This window comes from Protopterus annectens, chromosome 9.part0, assembly GCF_019279795.1.
Source record: "Protopterus annectens isolate FY-2018-M chromosome 9.part0, PAN1.0, whole genome shotgun sequence".
In the NCBI taxonomy this organism is placed as follows: Eukaryota; Metazoa; Chordata; order Ceratodontiformes; family Protopteridae; genus Protopterus; species Protopterus annectens.
In genome coordinates this window covers 584,892,607-584,917,717 of record NC_056743.1, presented here as the reverse complement: position 1 = coordinate 584,917,717, position 25,111 = coordinate 584,892,607, and the positions used below count along the sequence as shown (strand labels likewise).

At 44.6% G+C, this 25,111-nt stretch overlaps 1 protein-coding gene across 3 annotated transcripts in view; it reads left to right on the top strand.

Moving 5' to 3' along the window:
* Window positions 1–25,111, top strand: part of CCHR9.PART0H2orf42 (chromosome chr9.part0 C2orf42 homolog) — a 420,265-nt gene that overhangs the window by 349,171 nt on the left and 45,983 nt on the right. For all 3 annotated transcript variants that reach the window (XM_044083125.1, XM_044083126.1, XM_044083127.1), the window contains exon 8: window positions 6,792–6,951. In XM_044083125.1, the coding sequence (XP_043939060.1) occupies window positions 6,792–6,951 (160 nt within the window). The remainder of the gene's footprint in view (window positions 1–6,791; window positions 6,952–25,111) is intronic.

Here is a 25,111-nt window from a genome sequence, read left to right as displayed (position 1 = left end):
TGTTGTGTTTTATGTTTTTATTTTACATGGCCAGCTTTTCGAAAGTCGATCATATGGTCTTGGCCATATGAAAGTCGACTTTCTGAAAAGTCGACAATGTAAAGTAGACCCCTGCCAACATACCATATGTATCAAGTGCAGTCCCAAGGTTGAGATAATATATTTTTCCTTGTGGTTTTATAAAACATGCATGCAAGATAGGAAATGTATAGTTAGTCTTGTGATAGTTAAGTTTAGCGTTTAGCAAGGCTGTTTTGATGTCTTCTTCATCCCAGGATGCCCAAGTTTCCCTACGGTGGCTACTTATTGTTCTCTCACTTCTGCATCAGTTGACTGGTAACATAAGCCTTTCCCAGCTTAACAGTAACTTTTTCCTGTTTTTACAGCATTGTGGCTGTTTTTCTTATAGTAGTTCTGGATACACATGTCCTTTGAGTCATGTGCATGAGGGTGGAACCTTTTGAACCCCTTTTGAAATCTGCTATCATTTTGGTTCTAGGACCACCCCTCCCCCAAGAAAAGAGGAACAATCTAATCTTTAAAAGGGCTCTTCACCAAGATATCAAAAGCAAAAAGCATGGTTGAGGACACTATATTTTTCCTATATCCCAGCATAAGTAGAAGATAGGTTTCTCCATCTAAGGCAGCACACTGACTGAGTGCAGTAGTAGACAAGCTGTTGAACGTGCAAGTTTCCCAGCTGGAAGTTTCTGTTCATCCAGACTCTGCTGTCAAAACTCAGTAGCATCTGCTCAGGGATGGGAATGCTGTAGATAACTGGAGTTTAGGTCTTCATCTTCCATGTTGGTTAGATTGGCTATGTCACTGTGAATCCGTTCTGTATACCTTGACTAGAAAAGGATGATGAAGTTCTTGGTCAAGGCTCAGACAGAGATTGGTGTCCTCTTTTCTCCTTGTTTCAAGGGCAGCTAGAGAAGGTTCCCCCCTCTTTCCTCTACATCTATGACTTCTTACCCAGGCCCTGACCTGACACCTTGAGTGTCATAGCTGGCTTTCTTCCAATAGCCTTTGATGTTGATATTGATGGGACTTCTTCCTTTGGCCCCAATCTGGCCATCAGCATTAGTAGTCTTGGCACTAGGCCTTTTTATGTTGAAGTCCAGTATGTGTCAGGTCATTGATACTGATGGATCAAAATCGGCCTGTTCTCCAGTACCCTCAATGAAGTTATCAATGATGGCATTGTTGACCTTCAAGCAAACAACAGATATCAGCACTTACTGAACAACCAAAAAATACAAAAAAGTGCTTGGGCTCGCTGGTAGTGATCGAAAGAATTTATTGACACAAAATCCACTGAAATAAAGTGCTCAAGATGTAGAGCTGTACAATTACATCTTGAGCACTTTATTTCAGTGGATTTTGTGTCAATAAATTCTTTCGATCACTACCAGCGAGCCCAAGCACTTTTTTGTATTTTTTGATTGTTGACCTTCAAGCCATTGGCACCAAAACCTTTCTTGGTGTTGTACCAAGAATCGGAGCCTCCAAATTTGCATCAGCCTATGTGGTATCAGTGTTGATTGGGGAGTTTGATCTTTTTGGTGCCAATGGACTGAACATGTTCATACAGGGAGGCAGTGTTGTTGCAACCATTTGAGTTTATTGGATCCCAAGGAGGCTGCTTTTATGGTCTGCTCTATCCCAGGATGCCCTGCATCTGACAACTTGGGTCTTTCATCCTCATCCAGATGGCCAAGGGAATGGAAAGCTGCTGATGCCTGTGGGTATCCCGTGAAGATTTTACTCTTGCGCACTCTGATCAATCCTCTCCAAGTGTTCCTAGGAGGAAGATATGGAAAAGGAGACATCTGGACTCCCCTAACAGAGTCTTCCACTCTGGACGCTAACTTGGATGAAGGGCAGGTTTCCCCCGTCCCCCTAATGACCTCAGGTTTGTGGAGATAGTAAAGCTAATGCATTTCATGGCAGGTTGACTCAGCTTCCCTGAGGGAAGAAATACACAAGGTTTTCTTTATGCCTTCATTTTTTCATGGGTGGTCCCTCCTACTGACCACATGATTGATTTTGTACTTTGCAGGGTATGGTGAAAGCCTACTGAGGCGGAGCCTGTCAAGAGGAGACCAGATAACATGCTCTGCCTCCCCAGACAGACAGGTTTTTGGAGTAAGGTACTCCCACTGTTTCCACTGTATTGGCAGCTCCCGCAAGAAAGAATAGTCTGAAGAGAGCCCCATGATCCATCTCCTAGATGAGTATTCATGGACTGTGGATCACTTTGTTAAACATGTTTGTGTCACTGGTACATGCATCAGTAGGATGTTGAATTACTTGACCCAAATAATGCCTTTTATTAGTGACCTAGTGGAAGGAATGCTCAACGCTTTGAAAATGTTGACTCACAGTAGTCTGCATCATATACTGGAATTGCAAATACTAACGATGGCTAATGTTTCTATTCTCTCAGGGAGACTTGTCCATAATGTGGCTGATAGAGCAGTGACTGGCTAGGCCATGCATCACCATGCCTGGCTGGGGCATTGCAGTTTTGCAGAAAACTTTAGGAAAGCTTTCACCAACACCCCGCAATGCAACTTCCTTGTTTGGACTACAGATGAAGAATAAACTGTTTGAGTGAGCACAAAGAGAAAATGCATGGTGCTGTGAGTGCAAAGTTCTTCACTCCTTGGGGAACCTTTGCAAGGTGTCAGAAGACTGCAAAGAATTTGTGGGTCAGAAAAACCCAACACCCACTTTGAGCAGTGTTGAATGGAAATTCCTTTAGCTGAAGGAATTTTCTGAAGGGATGTAACTGTAACGGCAGTAGATGACCTTCAAAAGTAGGGTTTCTGTAGCCCTTCCCCTTGTAGTTTGCCACAGAATCTCTGAGGACCTGACTGACTGTCCATCTGTGGAGGTAGTCAGGAGCTAATCATTCCACCATCTGAATATATGGCAAGACATCACACAGGACAAGGTAGTAATATCCATAGGCTGCAAGATTCCCTTTCTGTCTCCTCCCAGGCCACCTCCTTACCCCCTTCCCGATGCACCACTCCGTCAGAAAGAGGCAACCAAAGCTGAGGTTGCAAACCTCATAAGACAACCATCCAGTAGGTTCAGCCAGACTAAATATGATCTGGGGTTTATTCAAGGATCTTTTTGATGCAGTAAAAGATGAAGGACCTCAGGCCCATGTTAAATATAAGCAGCTTAAATCAGTATGTATAGAAAACCATGTTCCAGGTGGTTACAGTGCAATCACTCCCTTTCTGTTTACAGGAAGGTGACTGGATTTGCTCTCTGAATTTCCAGGATACCTGTCTGCACATCAAAGTTGCCAGGGCATGTAGGAAGTTCCTGCACTTCAAGATGAAAGACTGTCATTACTACTTCAGAATTCTTCCATTTGGTCTCTCCACAGTCCCCAGGGTGTTCACTGACTCCAAGGCTGCAGGAACAGCTTATTTCCGATTGTATTGAGTCAGTGTGTTCCCATACTTGGATGATTGGTTCATAGCCGCTTCCACCAGAGTTGCTGACTCAGGCATGGGACTACTTACTGCAACTGGATTTGACACTGAGCATTTCTGTGAACACTGCAAAGTCCCAGTTGGAGACAGCGCAGGCACAAGGCTTCTTAGGCTGCCATCTGAACACAGGAACCAAAATAGTCTGTCTGACATAAGAAAGAATTTGAACCTTACAGGCAGAAGTTTTGTCCCAACAGTAGCCTTGATTGTTAGATTGCGGGAGCACTTAACAGCAACTACTCTGCTAGTTATCTTTGCGAGGTTTCATATGAGAGCTTTGTAGTGAATCTTAAGAGTTCAGTGGTCCCAAACATCAGATCTGGTTTCACTAATCATACGTTTGACCTACCACCAAGCACCTTGTGTGGTGACTACAAGTGAGCAGATGCAGGGCTGTAACCCTTTCTCCTCTTCTTCCCAGTATCATGGTTGCCATGGATGCTTCAGCTCTAAGGGTGTAAAAGTATTTGGGGCAGAGGATGTGAACAGAACAAGAAGCTACCGTGTAAATAAATAGCCTTCCTCATCTTTTTTTTCTTTCAGACATTTGTTTTGTAATTATATTAGTTGCCTAATAGTATTAGCAGTTTCTCCATGTACTACTGTAATATGTAACGTTATATCCACTTGATCCCAGATATTTAACAGCTAGGTACAATAGCAATGGTTCTTGGGCAGACTACTAATTAATATATATGCTGTCCTATTAGTGCACAAGTTCATACACTGGAACACCTTCAGGTAAGGAGACCCATCTTAACTGTTCAACAAAGTTTCGACAGGAGCACCCAAGCATCAACCACAAGCACAGCTAGAAGTAGCAATTACAGGCAGTTAGAGCCCCTGCTACATTCCAGGTGCTCTCATTTATCACTAATCCATTAGGTCAGCTGATCAACAATAGTCTGTAGGACCTAGTGGCTACCCTGTCTGTGTCACGTCACTAGAACCCTAATCTGGGGCTTAGTTGCTTCATCAAAGAAATAGCTGCACCTGCAGTGTGGTGCATTGCAAAACCCTTGGTTCATCTCTCCCTCCCTAACCATTCTCTTAGCCACTGTTGTGCCCTTTTATATACATCTTAAGATGGGTGTCACCTACCCAGTATTTTTCTAGGCTATGTGGAAAACTGAACACTAATCTGGTAATCTGGTAATCTGGAAATGACTTTACAAACCCTACTTGTCAGTTTCTGTAAAATCACTGTGTCAGTCTGATGCTATTGGGACTGCAGATGACTAAGGAAGGATGAAAATACCTTTCTTCTGTAGTGATGAACAGGTGTGTCCATTTGTGCCATAAATGAGCAGCCCAGGGAGTAGAGTAGGTGGGTAATGGGATATGTAGAAAAAGCAGAAAGTTGGTGCAAGAGGGTTAGTCTTTGATTTCTGCCTGTCCCGGAGGTGGCAGAATATATCTTATACTGAGCCCTTATTGGTTTAGTCACAAACCCAGTTATTTTACAGGTGTCATGTATTATTTGTGTCTATAATTCTCATTTTAATAGTTCACTCTTTTTGATCTTCTGTGTTTCTCCTTCCCACCCATATTGACTTCTCTTAGCCTTTTTGTTGTCCACTTGTATTGACTTTAAGCTTGACTGGTCATGTGTGCTTAATACATCTGTTGCTCAACACTGCTGTTATCATCTCCTTTGTATTTAATTTCTCTGTTTCTCTCTCTTTTTTTGTTTTTTGCACCTGTTTATTTGATTCCATAGTATTGACAGTTTTGTCTGTTTGATTCCATAATGTTGTCAGCGTTTGTTTTTCTAGCTTTGTAGATGTGGCTTTTCCTTCACCGGAGTTTCAGCCCCTCTTTTGATGGTGCAGACTTATCAGCCCATTGGCCACTCCTTTACTATGTGGGTACTGAAGTACTGTTTCTACCACCATCTCCCATTGCTCAATATCAGTACTGTAAGCACCACGTCTGGGAACTTTTACTATATATATATATATATATATATATATATATATATATATATATATAGAGAGAGAGAGAGAGATGATTTTTGGGATATTTCCATTACTCTTATGTGTCTGTGCACAAAGTGCATTTAACAGAGTTCACTTTCTTCAGCTCTTGGAAACTCTTGCATTGATTACTTGTTCTGTCATGATATCTAATTCAGTGATTTTCCAAATTTGGTAAACTGCCCTCAGGTCTGAGTGTTCTGTCAAAAGGGTGGGTAGCATGGCTAATCTCTTTCATAAAACTGTGCGTTATTCTAAGTCATAGTTATCCTCCCTTGTGTTCAACAAGACTGCATTGTAATAGATGCCACTGCAAGTAATTATAAACATCTCACAGTTACTTGTTTGCATGTTTCATTGTGATTCTCTGAAGAATAGAGATGTCCCAGTTCCTAACTGGCTTGCATTAACTACTAAAATAGAATGTGTATTTTTTGTTGGGGGGTTGATAAGGAGCATTCAGCTTGTCCATACTTGTACCCCATGATTGCTGTATGTGGGCTGTCCAAGTTAATTGGGTATTGTAGTACACTGGAATGATTGCTGTGTCAACTTCTTTACACCACCTAGGTGATGTTGGTCTCTTATCCAGCATATTTAGTTTATGACTTGCTTATATGTGCCATCTGGAGCCAATGTAAACGAAGTATTATGCATCATACTTTTTTTCTAGACATGTGAAAAAACTCTCCCTTTTCAATTCTATTCTGAACTTCATTGAGTCATTGACTGATTTCCCTTTCCGGTACCTTAATCTGGATGATTGATGCTTTCTCATTGTCATAAATCAGTCTCCCACAGTACACTGAAGAAGCATGACAATGTACACCCTACTGTGGGGTTGTACCTGCTGTCTGGCAGTTGATGGCAGGGTGTTCTAGTTTTGAAATGCTTATCGCACTCATGACCTATAGTTTCCTCCTGGTGCCTGAAATCTGATGTAAGCTGCTGTCTTTCGTAGTAAAATAAAATGTTTCCTTAAGATGCATTCATTCACAGTCAAATATCCAAAGCAGTTCTGTGAGGGAGGCAAACATCTTCATCCTGGGAAGGTAGTAACCGTCTGTCTCCCATGACTTTCTCAAGTCAGCACACATTTCTTTCTTTGTTAAAATTTACTTTAAGTGACTCAATGTATTAAATTCCCATTTGGCTATTGGTGAGAGATGTGTAGAAGATGACCGTCACCGAATGTTAGATACTAGCTGTAATACATTTGTTAGTGTAGGTTTAAGAGAATAGCAGGTGTTCATTGTAGTTGGCTCTTCATACTGCTGTTTTCCATTCTCCACTACTGCAGATGCCATTACAAGTCACACGCAGCTTTATACAAAATCAGGATGGAACATATGAATCATTTACTTGTCCAAAAGTGCAAGTGGAAAGTATTGTAGAATCATATGGGCATGAAAGGCAACCAGTAATTCGACCTCTGGAGCTTCAGACGTTCTTGAAAGTTGGTAAGTAATTTCACATTTTTAGTTGTCTAGTAAGTCCCTTAAGATAAGATGGTTGCCACTTTCTCCTTAGGTGAAAAGCATTGATTTATTAATAAGATATTAATATTTAATAATTAATAATTTTATTAACATACTGTTAGATGATTTGTGTATCATTACATGATTCCTGTGATTAACTGCAGGAGTCATTACTCATAATTTCTGTTTCTTACAAGTGCCGACATCTAGTAGTTTGGCTTGTATAGTGTCATCATCATCCTTGCCACCACCACCAGAAGTACATACTCAAACTCCGTGGCTGTGTTGTCAGCAATTTTGATTTCATACAGTGACCTGGGCAATATTCCCATCTACCATCAAATAAGTCTACTGAGGCAGTGAAGTAAATGGATTTGCAATTTGCTTTCATCCATTTGACGCTGTTTTCTTTTTCAGACAGTATCTATGCACCCTTTCTGTGTAACAGTCTGTTTTACATTTCAGTGATCCTGGAAATGGTCACCACCATTACATGTAAAACATTTGCTTATGTCATTTTCATTTATTTTTTCAGAATCATTTGTTTGTCTCTCTGTGTCTTGTTGTGAACATTTCAGTTGTTTTTACCTTTTCTTAGTTGGATGAATACCTGAAACTTTTTCTTTTGATTTAAACACCATCATATTGTGGTTGGCAAAGTTATCTTACTGTAGTTTCACAACTAATGTCATAGCCAAAAAATGTATGATGGTGTTTCTCCTATCTGGGGTAACCAGTGATACTTAGAGCTGTAGACACTACCAACAGTGTAACAGTGTAACTAAGACTAAGCATGTGACATTAGAAGTTCTTCCGTTAAGAAAAAAAGATCCCTTATGCATGTTCAGGAGGCCAGTATGAAGGACCCTGCTGGTGTGGAGGAACAGCATTGTTAGGAGGCAAAGACACCTGAATTATCAGAGGTAAAGTGGCTTACCCCTCAGTGACTGCCTGTTGATGCAAAAAGAAGCTGTGCAAAGAGGATGGTTCTAGGGACCATAATCATACAGGAAAAAAGTAATTTATACAAGTGGTACATAAAGCCCCTAGAAGAAATGGAGGCTGTTGAGTTATTTCAGATACTGATGAAAGATATGGATTGCCATTAGCTTCATACCAGCACAAGAGAATAGGTTAGACTAGGCCCACAAGCCCTGTACCTGTGCAATCATGGCCACTACTTTCACAGATGCAGGTAATACCTTTGTAACCTCCAGTAGACTGTTGATGGTTGGGAGAAGAGTGTTTCAGTCTAACAAAGGACATTAAGGAAGTTCAGGCAAGCATGTGCTTTTCTATCCCACACTTGTCAGTTAGAAGGCGGTCTGTTAGCTATCCCACTAAGTAACACCTGTTCAGGTCAAGCATTCACATACAAAAGAAAAAGATTTCTTCTCTCAAAGGGATCAGAAGAAGAGGAACAATTCTGTAACAGGCTGTTTGACATGCTCTTAGAATGCTAGACTGAGATATAGATGGCATACATTTTGTCTCTTTGCCCCCCCCCCCCCCCCCCCCCAGGTTATATATTCTCCATGACAGTCAACATGATAAAGCAGTACATTTACTGGGATAATAAGAAGCATTGCTCACAAAGCAGAGTTTGTTGAGCCTTTCAAAGGGTAGCAAGACAGCTATGGGTTATTTTCTTCTTTTAATTTTATTTTTAAGGTCATAGCTAAACAGATATCTTAGATTTCTGACACACAAGAGCCAGTTTAGACAAATTTATTGTAATGCCTATAGCCCTTAGGGTAGATCAGACCTTTATAGAAGTCAGAAAACTGACTTGGGGGTGCGGGGTGATTGACATATTAGCTGGGCTAGTTAGGTAGATTTAGAAAGAGGATATTTACATCTTTCATTTTGGCAGTCTGTTGCCAGTAAGCCATACTACAGTAGACATTGGGAAATGTGCAGCTCTTACAGAACTCTTCTTTCACAACAGACAGAGATGGAAGGCATATTGATCGCTGTGCATTATTTGTGGATGCTTCTATGAGATCTTCAGGTGTGGTATTAATAGGCATACCTGTCTGTGGTCACAGCCGTACTTACATGATGGTTGGTTTTATTGATACCCTGTTCACTGAGGAAACTTCTTGCTGAACCGTGACACAAAGTGAAGGTAAAATCTGGCTGTAAATCATCTCTTCCAGTCAATCCCCTTGTCACTTCTTTTGGCTATGAGACATTTGATTAAATGCAACATGAGTGAGTTTCAAAATGAATAAAATGAAGTGCCAAAATGGGAATCACATACATTTCAGACCTTTTTTTAAATTAAGACCCCCCCCAAGACACACCTCTTGCCAGGGGGCTGTGCCCCTATCTTTATTGTGATAAACTCCTGGGTTGCTTCACCTTAGGGTATGGAAAATTACCCCCACCCAAATTTAGAAGCAAAATATGTGGCATCTTAAAACAACCTTCTTTACCCTTATCCCACCTTTCCACCATCCCTTCAAAGAGGGGAAAAGTCTAGGTATGCTAACAGTTGAAGCTGATGCCAAACAAGTGAAAACAGAATTTCAGACTTGATTTTTAAAATTCCTGAGCAAACTAGCCTGTATCCAGTTCCACTGACATGCTGCTGGCTTACGTAGGTCAGTCTCTGGCTGAGCCTGGCACACACTTTTTTTGGCCCCCTGATACTTCCATTTTGTGCCTTCCCATCACATGCTCAAGTTTATTTACAGTGTGCATATGTCAGTTGCGTGACTCTTTTAATACCCCCCCCCCCCCACACACACACACACACTCTTGCACTGGGGGAAAAATTATTTTATTTCTGGTTCTTGTCAGTGGAGACAGTTTCTTTGCATCTCTGAATATTCTTAGAGAAAGATTTAAGGAGAGACATACATTTCATTAAGCTCTGAGAAAAGTATTAGTGTAAGTAACAAAAATGCATTCAAAGCATCCTTTGTTAGCACTGTCAGAAGAATTATGACGTGTTTGGTTCCCATAAGTACTTAAAAACCTTCTAAGTTTATTGTTGAATGCTTTAAGTTAATTATGTGTGCATGCATGTTTGTATGAGTGTATATGCATGCACTCGTGTGCGCACATATTTTAGGTGCTTAGTAGTATTGTAGGGAGCTGTTTCTGGTGGAGAATAGGCTGTTATGTTGTGATTTTGTTATATATAAAGCTGGTAAACTAGTAAGGAACTACTGTGTTGTGATGTTCCAAAAACCTAATACAAGTGAGTCTTGTAGCTGAAGCTACATTTGGGCTTACCATCCTGCACCTACTGTGCAGGTCTGTCTTTGTAGGGATACATTTTATTTTGTTGCATTTATAATTGATATAAGGGATTGTCATAAGTAGTTGCCCTCTGATGGTGTAGAAGGGATTTATTAGCTAGATACTGCAGTTCTGATATTAATTTTTCTAATAGGCAATAAACCCTAAGTGAACTAGGGCTGTTATTGCTGTGGTAGTTGTAGGGTGATTGTCAAAGGGACAGGTAGAGTATAGAGTTAAAAAGGAGAGAGATTGTTATGCTGAAAATAGGGCAGCATTGTGATTTCAGGGATTTTTGAGGGGGGTTAAGGACTATTGGACATTAGAACAAAGTAGAAATTGAACTTTACTGCTATTTGAGAAATATGTAGAAGCATTAAGGAGGGGACAAGAAGGAAGAGTACAGGAGTAGCATAGGGGCTTTGGCAGAGAGAAAGTTTTTTTTAATTTTATGTTTGGTTATGTCCTGTTGAAACTTCCTGATTGACAATCTTCATTGAATGAATTGGGAGAAAAGCTACAAGATTAAAGTGCTAAGTGGTGAAAAAAGTAGTAATATAAATATATAAATCACAAATACTGACTGTAGCAGCCCTGTGGTATAGAAAGATGAAGCCCTGGCTATGACCCAGATGACCCACTTGCACCTATCAGCATGGGCAATGGAGGGGCTGGTTGGGAGAGAATGGGCTTCAGCAGCAGAAGCCAGCATGCCCATCCTGGGGGAGAGGGAAGTGGCTAGGAACATCACATTAGTTTTGCTTAATGGTAGATGGATGGTCACTCATGGATGAGGCTGGACAGGCTCATGCTGTTACAACAGTCTGTACAGCACAGAATCATGGAGGTAGGCATGTGCTATGTCATGCAAATCTCTCCTTAACCAGGAAGCCACTATGGATTCTGCAAACCAACTCATACAGATGGTTTAGATCAGACAGTGCTAAGGCCATTAGGACACCAGCATCTGGCCCATTCCATACTGCTTGACTCTCACCTTCAAGAGGATTGTATGGACTGATAAAGCATTCCAGACAGGAATAAATGGTGCTGTAGGGCTCCTACCCATGGAAGGAACAACAATTGGCTAAGCTTCTGGTGTTATTCTAAGGGGATCCAGTATCTGTCTGCTTGGGACGACATGATCGACAGACCACGATGCTTTGCCAGAAATGGCCTGCACCTGTCACATCTGGGATTCCGGATACTGGCTAAGGCACTTGCCGCCCCTATAGTACTTTTTTTAGGCAAGGTTCAAATGTCAAACGCACCACCATAGTAGGTACAAACAAACTAAATTTAAGGGTAATGCTACTCAATGCTAGAAGTCTAAACCTCAAAATGTACTCGCTTGAGGCACTCCTTAAGATAGAGAACACTGATATCTGTGCAGTGACAGAGACCTGGTTCAAGGCTCCAGAGAGCACCCCTACATTACCAGGCTACAGTTCTTACCACACCTTTCGGCCACCTAACCTGGACCGAAACACTAAAGGAGGAAGCGTGTCCATATTCATAAAAGATGTCCACACCTCCATGCTAATTGGTCAACATAATGCATCCAGAATTATCCAAGTACAATTAACACTGGGCAAGACTGCAATCCAGGTTGTAGCTTCTTACAGATCCCCCTCCATGCCCCAGGATGCCCACTCCACGTTTCCTGATATACTGGATCATATTAAGGTACAGCCCAATACCCTAATAATGGGAAAATTCAACTACCCCACCATCAACTTGGAGAACTACTCATGTACTAACTCATTTGCTCAGTGTTTTCTGGAATTCATAAATTCCAACGCCCTGGATCAGCTTGTCCATACCCCCACCAGGGGCAGCAATGTCCTGGACCTGGTCATTACCAGTATGGGTAACAGATGCTTCACGCCAGAGGACAACTCCTCGCTGGGCAGATCTGACCACAAGCTAATCGCCCTAGACATCCATATCCGACCCCCACCCCCCATTAAGGAAATCACCATAAAAAAACTTCTCCAAAGCCACCTTCATGCTCCTTAAGACAGAAATGGCTAACTCCACGACACCCATACAGATAGAAAATAGAGGCACGACTGCTGAATCCTATACAGCTGTACTGTATAAGCACATACACGAGTGCATGGACCATGCCATCCCCAACAGAACCAAGATGCTATCCTCCCAAAATAGGAAGCCAATCTGGTGGTCCCCTGCCATAAACAAACTCTACAATAGAAGGATTACAGGAACTCCCTGGTCAGCCTCAGTAAGGAGCTGAGATCCCTCATAATATCCTCCAAAGCTAGTTATGAAAATAAAATTGCCACTGATTCTAACGACAACCACAAAGCATTCTTATAGCTATGTCAAGAATCTCAATGGCAACACTCAGATCTGCTCTGAGTTACAGCACAATGGTACTAGATTTACTGAACCAGCTGATATTGCCAACATCCTGGCAGACAGGTTCAGTGCAAACTGTACCCCACTCACCCTCCAAAGGGCCCATCTCCATATGGAAGATTGCAAAGCCCCTGTAATCATGGACGCACAAGTAAAGACCGCACTCTCCAAAGCCAGGAACACAGCATCCATGGGACCAGACAACATCCCAGGCTGAGTTCTGCACGAACTACAGAACGAACTGGCACCCCACCTAAGTACCATGTTCAACCATAGCCTCACTTCAGGTTTTGTGCCTACGGAATGGTGCACAGTGACGATTATCCCACTCTACAAAGGGGGTGCCACCACGGACCCCGGGAACTACCGCCCCATTAGCCTGACTAGAACACATCATCCTGGAGCTTATAAACAAAGAGATAGGTAACGTCCAAACTCTAGACCTCACTCAGTTTGGGTTTGTAAAAGGTAGATCATGCCTCCTAAACCTGATTGACTTCATTGAAGCAGTCACCAGAGCCGTGGACGAGGGTAAGGTAATGCACACAGCCTATCTTGACCTTGCCAAGGCTTTCGACACCATCCCCCCACTCTGGTATTATAGATAAACTTACTGGACTGGGCATAAATCCCTATGTGTCAGGATGGGTGGCCAACTGACTCACTGACAGAACCCACACAGTGAAAGTAGCCGACTCCAAATCCGACTTCAGACCAGTGACAAGTGGAGTACCACAGGGTTTGTTCTTGGTTCCTCTCCTGTTCGGTATCTACTTCCCAGAAGTTCAGGCTAATACAGCCAGTTCGCAGACAGCTGCAAACTAGGAGCCATAATAGAATCGCCTAAGGATGTGGACATTCTACAAAGAGGCCTCACTGAGATTGATGCTTGCTGTCAAAGTCATGGCCTAAAGCTCAATGCCAAGAAGTGCATTGTTATCCCCTTTGGGAAAAACACTGTACCCATGAACTACCACATAGGTGGTAGCCTACTAAATACCGAAAGTGTGGTAAGAGACCTTGGGACACAGGCGGACAATACTGTGGCGACGTGATTATCAAAGGAGAGACTAGTCGGGAAATCCTTTTACATGGCACACCTCATCACTAAGGGGTTCTCCTCCAGAAAAATAGAGGTCATCATTCCTTTCTACTCATTCCTCATCAGACCCATTATAGAGTACAACGCCTCATTTGGCATGTACCTCGCGAGACAGCTACAACAACTAGAAAGGCCACAGAAATACCTCACTAAGAGAATTACCGGCCTCAAACAAATGCCTTATGCAGATCGTCTCAAAAAACTCCAGCTCTAATCCGTCGCATATCGTATACTCAGAGGCAACCTCTGCCTAACATACAAAGCCATGTCTATCCCAGATCTGATGGACATGTTACACTTAAAGAAATCCCAAGCTGTCTGAACCATATGCTCCAGGGACCTAAAACTTGTCACCACAATAAAGAGAACATGATGGAGGGATAAATTTCCTGTCCCAGAGACTTCCTTGCTCTGGAACAGACTGCCCATTCATGTCAAGCAAAGCTCCTTATTGGCCCTCTTTAAGAAAAATCTTGATAATTGGATGGGAAACAGGAAATTCACCCTGGGGAATCACTTCTGTAGCTCTGCTAGACAAGGGCGCAGGAAAATAATTTTCTTGGGCGGCGAAAGCCAGGGAACCTCCTTTGGCTAGGCTTATATAGGCTGTAGGGCCAATAGCCTAGTACTTACCTATGAACCTGTATATGTGTGTGTGTGTCTGTGTTTTCATGTTGATATATATATATATATATATATATACACACACACACACACACACACACACACACACACACACACACACACACACACACACACACACACACACACACACGTGTGTGTATATACACATACACAGCACACAAGTGCAAATATGAATGTGTCTATAACGTGTACCAGGTATACTCCTGTGCTTTGGGACAAGAGGTAGCTCTGGTAATACATCTTCTGTAGCTTGCCCTATCAAATAGCTACTTGGTAAGGCCTGCTGTCTAATACTCTGCTTCCTTACACAGTAGTGCTAATTGCGCTGGCATGAATGAATGTGATTCACAAATAAATCACTTGTTATTTAATATGCAAATGTTATTGGGCAGAGGCATAGCTAGGGTGAGGCAAATAAGGCAGTTGCCCAATGCATAAAATGTTAGGGGTACTGTTGGCAGATCTCAATCACATAGTAACATTTAGATGTTATGTGATCCTATCTCGCCTACATTCTGAATGATGGGTTCGGAGCCGATCCCTCGGCTCCGACTCGGCACGCTTATGCCAAAGAGCGAAGTCTCTTATTGGCTGAGCTTACTATATCCCAGGATGCACCACCATCAGTCCCCCAGATCTCGTTTGCCGCTTAACTGCAAGGACGTGGTCTCGAGCTGGCTGGGCTGAGTAGCTTTTATTAACTACTTTTTCTGTCAGTTTTTGTGCTTGTATTTCACAAAAGCCGTTTTAACGGCTATTGCTGCCTATAGCTGCCTGTTGTGTACGATTGAGTAGTGGAATTTATTGTGTGTGATTGGGTAGAGTTTGTTTCGGCCCCCTTTCAATCCAGGGCCTTTTCGGTCAAACTGTATAACTGAACTTTTTAGTGTGTTAAAGTTCCCGGTTATTACACCTAAGGTTGTGTTTTTACACTGTTTCTGTAAGCCTTCGGTTTTTGTCATAGCGATTCTACAGTTGTGAAATTTCCTGTCAGAAATTGTTTGACATCATGTCTCAAGCCCCTAGGCCTTCGGGCTTTAAAAAATGTACTAAATGTGCTTTTAAGATGTCTGTTACTGATGACCATCTACTTTGTGTTTATTGTTTAGGGGCAAAGCACTTGCAGGAGTCATGCAGCGTCTGTCACGCTTTTTCCTCTAGGGTCCTCCAGGAGAGGAAAAATAAATTAATTCTTAAAGGGTTGATTAAACCCTCTTTGAAGAAGCCTTGTCTTCTGCTCCGACTCCTGCCAAAGAAAGGGCTTGGCTCCGACCAGTCCGTCGGATCCGACTGCCAAGAGACCTAGGCAGGCCTCTCCTTCGGCTCCAAAGACTTGGAGCCGAGGTCGAACGGTCTGCCTCGATGCCTCCAGTATCGACTCCTCGGGCTTCGGAGCCGATGGCTGGGGCATCGAGGCGGGTCACCTTCGGCTCCACTGCTCTCGGAGCCGACAAGGGTCGCCGCTCAGACACTTCCTCCTCGGCGCAAGTCTACCTCGGCACCGATGGAATCTGGTGTGTGTTTCCTCGGCGCCGATTCTCATAGAGTCGCCTGAGCCGGTCCCCTAGTCCCTTGGGGCCGAGGGAGAGGTCTTCTCGAACCCGTTCTGTTTCCTCTCGGTCTTGAGAATGTCGGATTCTGATATAGACAGGGTGCTCCAAAGACTTTTCCAGTCCCCAGTCTTCCAAAATTTGTTTCGGCTCCGACCCAGTTGGCTTCGAGCCGATGGCCATGACCCACCCCATTGTTATTCCTCCTCCGACTGCTTCGGCTCCGTCGAGCAGGTGCTCTTGGAGCCGGTGGAGATCTCAGGGTCGGCTCCGACCCTTACTCCAACCCGGGCCCTCGGGTCCGAGTTTGGTCGCTGGACTTCTTCGGCTGGACCCGAGGGTGATGTTTCGGGACCGATGCTTTCGGTTCCGAGCCTCCCTCTCGGTGCTTCGCTGGGACTTCCGTCTACTATCATGGCCCGGAGACTGGGCGCTCCCAGGATTCTGGAGGTCCGGCTTTCAGAGCCATGAGGAGTGCCTTGGCCAAATCCTCTCGACCATCTCTCCGGTTTTACCAGCACCTTCCCTGGGCGTGGAGACTGGGTCTTTGGCAGTTCCCCTGTCCGTAGCCAGCGGAGCCCCGAGGCCTGAGGTTACCCCCAGTGGGGGTTCCTCTCTTCCTGAGGGTTCTTCGGAGTCATCTCCAGAGGAACCCCCAAGGAAGAGATCGTGCAAGAGGAAGCACGTGGACTCCCCCGAGTCTATCACATCGGACACGGATATGGATGATGCAGAGGGGTCCCCTAAGTCGTCCTCGGATGATGTCTCCTTTGCAGACATCTTAGAGATCCTCAAACAACGAGGCGGCTGGATGTCCAAACCCCTCTGCGGACGAATCAGTGCTCCTCAAGGCCTTTGGGGCTCAGCCCTCCGCCTCCTGGGTATCTCCGCCTTCGACGAGCTTCTGGATTTAGTTTGTCAAGGCGTGGGAACACCCGGATACTGTGGAACCAGTCCCTTCTCGTCCAAATAAATTCTTATCTGCTCCCCCTGAGAAGGAGTTCCTTACTAAAGGCGTGGCTGTAGATGCCATGGTGATGGCATCTGCTACACAGCAGGACGTGGCAGAGGCTTCAACGTCCATCCATCCTCCTAATAAGGAGTCTAGGAGTATGGATAGGTGCGGAAGCGCACCCTGACTTCAGCGGCCTTTACCTTAAGGTCTCTGAATTATTTGGCACATTTTACCAGGCTTCAGAGGGATCTGGTCAAGGAGTTGTCAGACTCCTCTCGGGTAACCTACCTGAACAGCTAGCCCAGTCCGTTAGCTCTCAGTTGGCTATCCTTCGTCAATTGCTAACTCGTCCATGAGGCTCATATCCTATGCGGCAAGGGGCGGGTAGAGCGGCAGGCACAGGCGTGGCTCTCGTGACAGGCCTGGCTCCGCTTGTGTCAGTTTGCGGAGGCCTTCAAGTCTTCCTTCACGACGCTCCCTTTGATGGGTCCTCATTGTTTGGACCCAAGGTGAAAGACACCCTTACCCGCTGTGAGCAAGAGGGAAAACGTTATCTGCCGTGGGGCCCGTTATTCCACTCCCTTTCGGCCTTACCCCAAGGCCAAAGGAGGGGGAAAATGTGGTTCAAAATCTCGCAAGTTTTTCTCCCAACAGCAGGAAGATTCCCGTCCAGAGGCAGAGGGCGGGAAATTTTTCAGGAGACGCCGTCCCAGAGGCGGCAGAGGGCCCCGCAATTCTGGAGACCGCGAGTCCTTTCGTGGCTCTTCAGCCTCCCACACGACATGAGGGATTGCCCGGCTGTGCTGCTCGAGCCAGTCGGGTGTCGCTTTGCCAAGCACCTAAAAGCCTGGGAGTCAATCACTCAGGACAGATGGGTGCTTCGATAATTGCCGGAGGTTACACCATCCCATTCAAATACTCACCCCCTCCGTCCAAGAGAATCCCGGACCCACCACCCAGTCAAAGGGAAATAGCAGCCGCAGAAGCTTCAAAGCTGCTAGAAAAAGGAGTCATCCAACCGGTCCCCACAGACCAAATCGGATCAGGAAATTACTCCAGGTTCTTTTTAGTGCCAAAAAAGACAGGGGACCTGAGACCAATATTGGATCTCAGCAGACTGAACCTATCCGTTACGAAATCCAAATTCCGAATGGTCACGTTGCAATCCATTCTCCCGTTGTTGGAGAAGGATGTTTGGATGTGCTCCATAGACCTCAAGGACGCCTATTATCACATACCGATACATCAGGCGTCCAGAAGGTATCTGCGCTTCAGCCTGGGAGCCAGTCATTACCAATTTTGTGCTCTGCCCTTTGGTCTCACCACAGCCCCAGGGTGTTCACCAAGTGTTTGGCAGTAGTGACGGCTCACCTGAGGAGCCTTGGATTCCAAGTGTTTCCCTATCTCGACGACTGGCTCCTGACTGCCACCACCAGGCATCTACTTATGGACAACCTCAAAGCCACCATCTCCTGGGTGTTTCCCTGGGGATTACATTCAATTGGTCAAAGTCTGTCTTGCTGCCCTCTCAGCGCATAAAGTTTATAGGAGCAGAGATAGACTCAAGATTGATGCGTGTCTTTCTTCCTGCCGAAAGGATCCGAACCTTACAGGGCCAAGTTCAAGCTCTGATCTCGAGATCCAAAGCCCCAGCCAGGATGGTCCTACAGGTTCTAGGCTCAATGTCTGCCACGGTACTTTTAGTTCCTCTAGCAAGGTTACACATGAGGATTCTTCAGTGGCTCTTATCAACTCAATGGTCCTTTCAAGATCTTCCCTCAATCATCACATCATGATTACGGAATTATGCAAAGGGACCTGCGCTGGTGGCTTCAGACATCCAACTTGGATCAGGGAAAACCCTTTGTTCTCCCCCCTCCAGTGGTTACCCTGACGACAGATGCCTCCCAGATAGGGTGGGGGCATTGTCTGGGCAGGCTAGTTCAGGGCTCCTGGCTTCCGGACGAAGCTCTTCTCCACATCAACGTGTTGGAGATGAGGGCTGTACTTCTATCCCTACAGGCCTTACACAAGTTCCTTCCTCAGGGCATTATCGCCATCCACACAGACAACATGTCGGTGGTTTGGTACCTGAACAAACAAGGAGGGACCAGATCGTATCCCCTTTGCAGAGAGGCCATGAGAGTGTGGGAATGGGCTGTAGCTACCAACCGCTTCTTGGTAGCGACCCACATCCCGGAAAGTCAAATGTGTTGGCGGACAAATTAAGCAGGACAATTCTCTCTCCTCACGAATGGTCTCTAAACCGCACAGTAGCAGCCCAGGTTTTCAAGAGGTGGGGGACGCCGTGCTGCGACCTATTTGCGACTCCACAAAACACCAAGTGCCAAAGGTTCTTCTCCTTGATTCCTCATCAGGAAGTACCGGCCATGGATGCTCTAGCACAACCCTGGCCAACAGGGTTGCTTTATGCTTTTCCTCCAATTCCACTCCTTCCCAAAGTCATTCAAAAGCTTCTCAGCTAAGGTCTTCAATGATTCTGATTGCCCCATACTGGCCTCGTCAGATATGGTTTCCTTACCTGAAAAAGCATGCAGTGGACGATCCGTGGACCTTAGACCTGATCCCGGATTTGCTAATCCATCAGTCGGGACATTGGCATCAGTCCCTTCAATCTCTGAAATTGACAGCTTGGCTCCTCCACTTCCGACCTTAGTTAGAAGTCACACGCTAGACCCGGAAGTTGTTCACATTTTGTCTTCGGCCCACAAACCCACCACTAACAAATTGTACCTCAGTAAGTGGAAGAGGTTTGCTATCTGGGCTCAACTCAAGGGCTTAGACCCTATCACTGCTCCTGTCCCAGAGGTTTTGAAATTCTTAACATCCCTATTTAATCAGGGATCTTCTGTCTCAACTATTAAAGTTCAACTAGCTGCTATCTCTAAATTCCATGAATCCACGGATCCTCCTTTGATGAGCAGCAGGCTATGTAAAACATTCATTAAAGGTGCGAGTCTGTTAAGACCACCAATTTTTCATCCTGCACCTCCGTGGGATCTTGATTTAGTGCTTCGCGCATTAACATCTCCCCCTTTTGAACCGGCTGCTACATGCGAATTGAAATATCTGTCATGGAAAACGGCATTCTTAGTGGCTATTACTTCGCAAGAAGAGTCTCAGAGCTTCAAGCCCTGTCTATTAAACCACCATATCTGATTTTCCACAAAGATAGAGTATCTCTTAGGCCTAATCCATCCTTTGTCCCAAAGGTCTGCTCTAGTTTCTGTCTTCAACAATCTCTAGAACTACCAGTTTTCTTTCCAAAATTCTCTAATGAAGCAGAATACACTCTCCATAAATTGGATGTTCACAGGCAATTACGCTTCTATTTAGACAGGACTCAGCAACTTCGTAAGTCAGACCAGTTGTTTGTGTCCTTCTCAGATAATAAATTGGGCCAAACCATCACAAAAGCTACAATCTCAAAATGGATCAGAGATTGCATAACTCAGGCCTATTCTTCTTCAAATAAGCAACTTGCATCATCTATCAAAGCTCATTCTACCAGAGCTATGGCTACTTCTATAGCTTTTCATTCCAAGCTCGCTATTTCGAAATTTGTGCTGCGGCTACTTGGTCCAACCCGCACACTTTCATTTCCCACTACAAATTGGATGTGGCATCTAAAGGACGAGCTTCATTTGGTTCCACGGTACTCAGGAGTGTTTTCCAGTGAGCCACCCAGGATTCAGGTGCTAGGGACGCTGTCCCATCATTCAGAATGTAGGCGAGATAGGATCACATAACATCTTTTAGTTATGTACTCACCATAACTTCAGATGTTTGGGATCCATCTCGCCTACATTCCTGATACCCACCCTCCTTCCCCTGCCTTGCAGATCAGAAGAGATAGAACGGTTTTGAGCTCCACTGTTTTTATCTTGTTTCATCTGACGATGTTATATAAGCAGGGTATGCATGTGTGCATGTATGCGGACAAACTAGATCTGGGGGACTGATGGTGGTGCATCCTGGGATATAGTAAGCTCAGCCAATAAGAGACTTCGCTCTTTGGCATAAGCGTGCCGAGTCGGAGCCGAGGGATCGGCTCCGAACCCATCATTCAGAATGTAGGCGAGATGGATCCCAAACATCTGAAGTTATGGTGAGTACATAACTAAAAGATCTTAATGCCTGTGTGGCATTTGCAGACAGAACTGAAGATGTTCATCGTGTTACACTGCTGCAGTCATTACACTTGGGTTGTCCTGCCATCAGGCGGTCCCGCAGTTGGCCAGAGTTCCAAAGTCTTGGTCCGGCGTCAGTTGCTGTCGCTTCTTCCCTGACTGGGACTATAACTCTGGGTTGTGATATCTGAAAAAAAACAATATTAATGCATTCCATAAACACTGGGCAGGGTCACGCACCAGTTATATAGCATGCTTGTCATTCATGGCATGTCATTCGTGCGCCAAGGTAATATAAGATGCAACCAATGCCATTTTCTTCAGTCTTTCTTGCCGCGCGGTGCCCGAAGCAAAAGCAGTTCGCAAGTGCCGGTCAGCTGACTGCTGAGATTTTTGAAGTCAAATTTCGGATCCGAAGTCTTCAATAAAGCTAAGTACAACATTGAGGAAACTTTTTTCTTGCCTCAGACCGATGTCAGAAAAAGTTAATAATTGTATTTCTTGTGGGAAGCAAATACCTCATAAGGACTTCCACTCTTACTGTATTCCATGCCTATGCCCTGATCACGACGTCACTAGTTGTCGGTTTTGTGCTAGATTTAACAGATTCACTATAAAACGACGTTTTGATTTTGCTTTGCACTTCTTTGGCCGAAGGTTCAATTATACAATGCCGTCAGAACAACCGATGACCACAATTCATAAAAAATGCAAAGACAAGGATAAAGACAGGCATCCGAGGTCCAAAACCGGCGACAAAGCCTCTTCTAGGCCAGTCGCCGGTTCTCATTGAGGCACTTTCACAGCCCCTGACACCCGCTACCTCAGAGCCACAGGCCGCTTCCAACTCCCACGTGGAGACAACTAGGTCTCTGGAAACTCAAGGTATTGGGCCTAAGGAAGTTAATCCCTGAGATGGGTCCGGAGCCGCTGAGCAGGCATCGGCTTCTGAGGGTGTTTTCAGACCTTCACAACTTACCATTAAAGCAACAGCCGAGACAAAAACACCATTAAAGACAAAGAAGCAAGTACAGCATTCTCCTGGACAGTCCTCCATGCCTACGAAACAGATGCTCAAAATGGCCGAAGACCTCATTACTCTAATCAGGGGTTCCCATCCCCCTCCTGAGAAAAGGCCTAGGCAGGAATACAGACTATGATTCCTCTGATTCCTCTTCAGACCAGAGATACTCTCTACCCCGCTATGAGGACTCTGATGCTGAAGAATCTATCCCTTCAGCCTCTCCTCCTGAGGATTACTCTTTTGGGGAAACTTTACATACCATGAGGGAGCACTTCCATTGGGAAAGTCAGGATTATTCAGAATCCAAGAAAAGGCTCAGGGACTTCCTTTTATTTCCTCAGCACAGGCCCCTTGCTCTTCCGCCTGTGTTAGATATTGTGGCTGATATGTTCTCTGAATCCAGCTTATCTCCTGATTCTTTGCCCCCTGCACCAGCCAAGCCAGATAGGTATTATACAGTCCCTGACTCTCACAAGTTTCTTTATAAAAACCCTTCAGCTGACCCAGAAACCATTTCCCAGGGTCCCAAAGGGGTTAAGGCTTTCATTGCCAAAAATCCACTCCCCTCTGACAGAGATTCTAGAGCATTGGATAGATGGGGGAAGAAAGTTTACACTTCTGCAACTTTAGCAGTAAGGGCTTTAAATTGCCAGTTTCACATGATTAAGTACCAACAATATTTAATGGCTCATTTAAAACAGAAAATGCTTACAAGCTCAGAAGCTCCTGACTATAAAGAAATGCAGGATTTATTGCATGCAGTTGAACAGGTGGGAAAACATACTCTGCAATGTGGTTTTGATTCTTTAGAGGCCTCTTGTAGAGCTGCAGTTACAGTTTCTGTGATTCGAAGACCTGCTTGGTTAAAAGAACAGAGTTTACCTGATCATGTTAAGGTAAAATTATTGGATGCTCCTTTACAGCATGATACCTTGTTTAGTGTTAAGGCAGAAGAGGTGTTAAAGAAAATGGAGGATAAAGCTAAATCTATGCAAACAGTCAAAGATTTCTTACAGGTACAGCCACCTCGATTTAGCAGAAATTGGCCTACAAAGAATTGGTCCTTTCCAGTGTCAGGCCACAGAGAGGCAGATACAGACACCCAAGAGGCAGATCTCAACCCCAAGGCTCTTACAGACAACGACAGTGGGGTACCTCAACCCCAAAAGGAGGTGAGGACAAGTCTCAACCTTACAGGAAACCATCCCAATGACTTCCCCCTTCGTATGCCAAGCACTTCCCTTTTGGCAGCCTCCTTGGGGGGGAAACTAGCACTTTTTTCTCAAAATTGGCAAACAATCACCCAAGACAAATGGGTTCTGAATATTGTGTCTCAAGGTTACAGGTTCCACTTTACCAAGGCTAAAAGGAATGTCAAACCTGCCACAAAATCAATGGGCAGAGGCTCAAAAACAAATTTCAGCCCTCATGGACATGAGAGCTATTCAAAACGTACCACAGCAGGAACAAGGACAAGGATTTTACTCAAGACTCTTCCTGGTCCCCAGAAAGGACAAAGCCTGGAGACCCATACTAGACCTTTCAACTCTAAATACTTACCTGGATGTTCCAAAATTCAAAATGTTGACACTACAGCAGCTTCTTCCCATGCTGGGCAAGAAGGCTTGGCTTGTTACTTTGGACCTCAAAGAGACATACCTGCATGTCCCTATCAGACAAGATTGCAGAATATACCTCAGATTCAAAGCTGGTACAATGCACTACCAATTCTCTGCACTGCCCTTTGGCTTATCTACTGCGCCCAGGGTCTTTACAAAGTGCCTGGCACCAGTAATTGCATTTTGCAGACAAAAAGGAATTCAAAGATATCCATACCTGGACAATTGCCTCATTCAAGCAGAGAGAAAGGACATTCTTCTAAAGCATCTGGCGTTTGTAAAAAGGTTGCTAATTTCTCTAGGGTACACAGTAAACAAAAATAAGTCAAAACTAGTGCCCTCACAACAGATGATATTCCTGGGTGCCAGCTTAAATACAACAGCCCAGATGGCTTACCTCATGCCAGACAAACAAGGACAACTGACTCAATATTTTCAATTGCTGGCAAAAAGTCCCATCTCCCTGCAAGAACAATTCTGCAGGCCCTGGGATTCATGGCATCCTGCATACTACTAATTCCATATGCCAGACTGCATATGAGGAAATTACAATGGTACCTAAAAAGTGTTTGGACTCAACACTCTCACAGTTTAGAAACAGTAATACCAATAATTCCCTGCCTACAACAGGAGTTTCGATGGTGGGCACAGGCATGTCACCTCAACAAGGGTCAGCCTTTCACTCTACCCACAGCCAGGCAGACTCTAACAACAGATGCTTCGGATTACGCCTGGGGAGCACACATGGCAGGAAAATGTATTCAGGGCAACTGGACCACAGACCAAATGCATCTTCACATCAATCAAAAAGAGATGTTGGCTGTTCAAAATGCCCTAACAGCTTTCAAGGACCTTCTGCATCCAGGACAATTATTACTAAAGACAGACAACACCACAGTAATGTGGTACATAAACAATAAAGGGGGCACTCATTCTCATCCCCTATGCGGGCAAGCCATGACCTTGTGGAACACAGCTCTAACTTATCAAGTTCATCTGCAAGCACAATTCCTGCCAGGAAAGAAAAATACTCTGGCAGACTATCTAAGCAGAAATATCATGGACCCTCACAAATGGAAATTGAATCCACAAATCTTCAGCATGGTAACGCAAAAATGGGGGTGCCCAGACATAGATCTTTTTGCCTCCCCACTAAATTGCCAACTACAAAAATTCTGCACAAGGACTTACCACACACAAGCATGGAAAGTGGATGCTTTTTCATTCAGCTGGAAAAGCCTAAAAGTCTATGCCTTCCCACCACTGCCTCTACTTTCAAAGGTGCTCCTAAAAGCCAGACAAGAAAAACCACAGATGATCCTGATTGCTTCAGACTGGCCACACCAGCACTGGTACCCAATCTTAAAGAACTTAGCTGAAGGCCTACCATGGATTTGGCCTCAAATTTCACACCTTCTGACTCAACAAAGCAATCAGATCCTGCATGGTCAGCTCAAAACCCTAA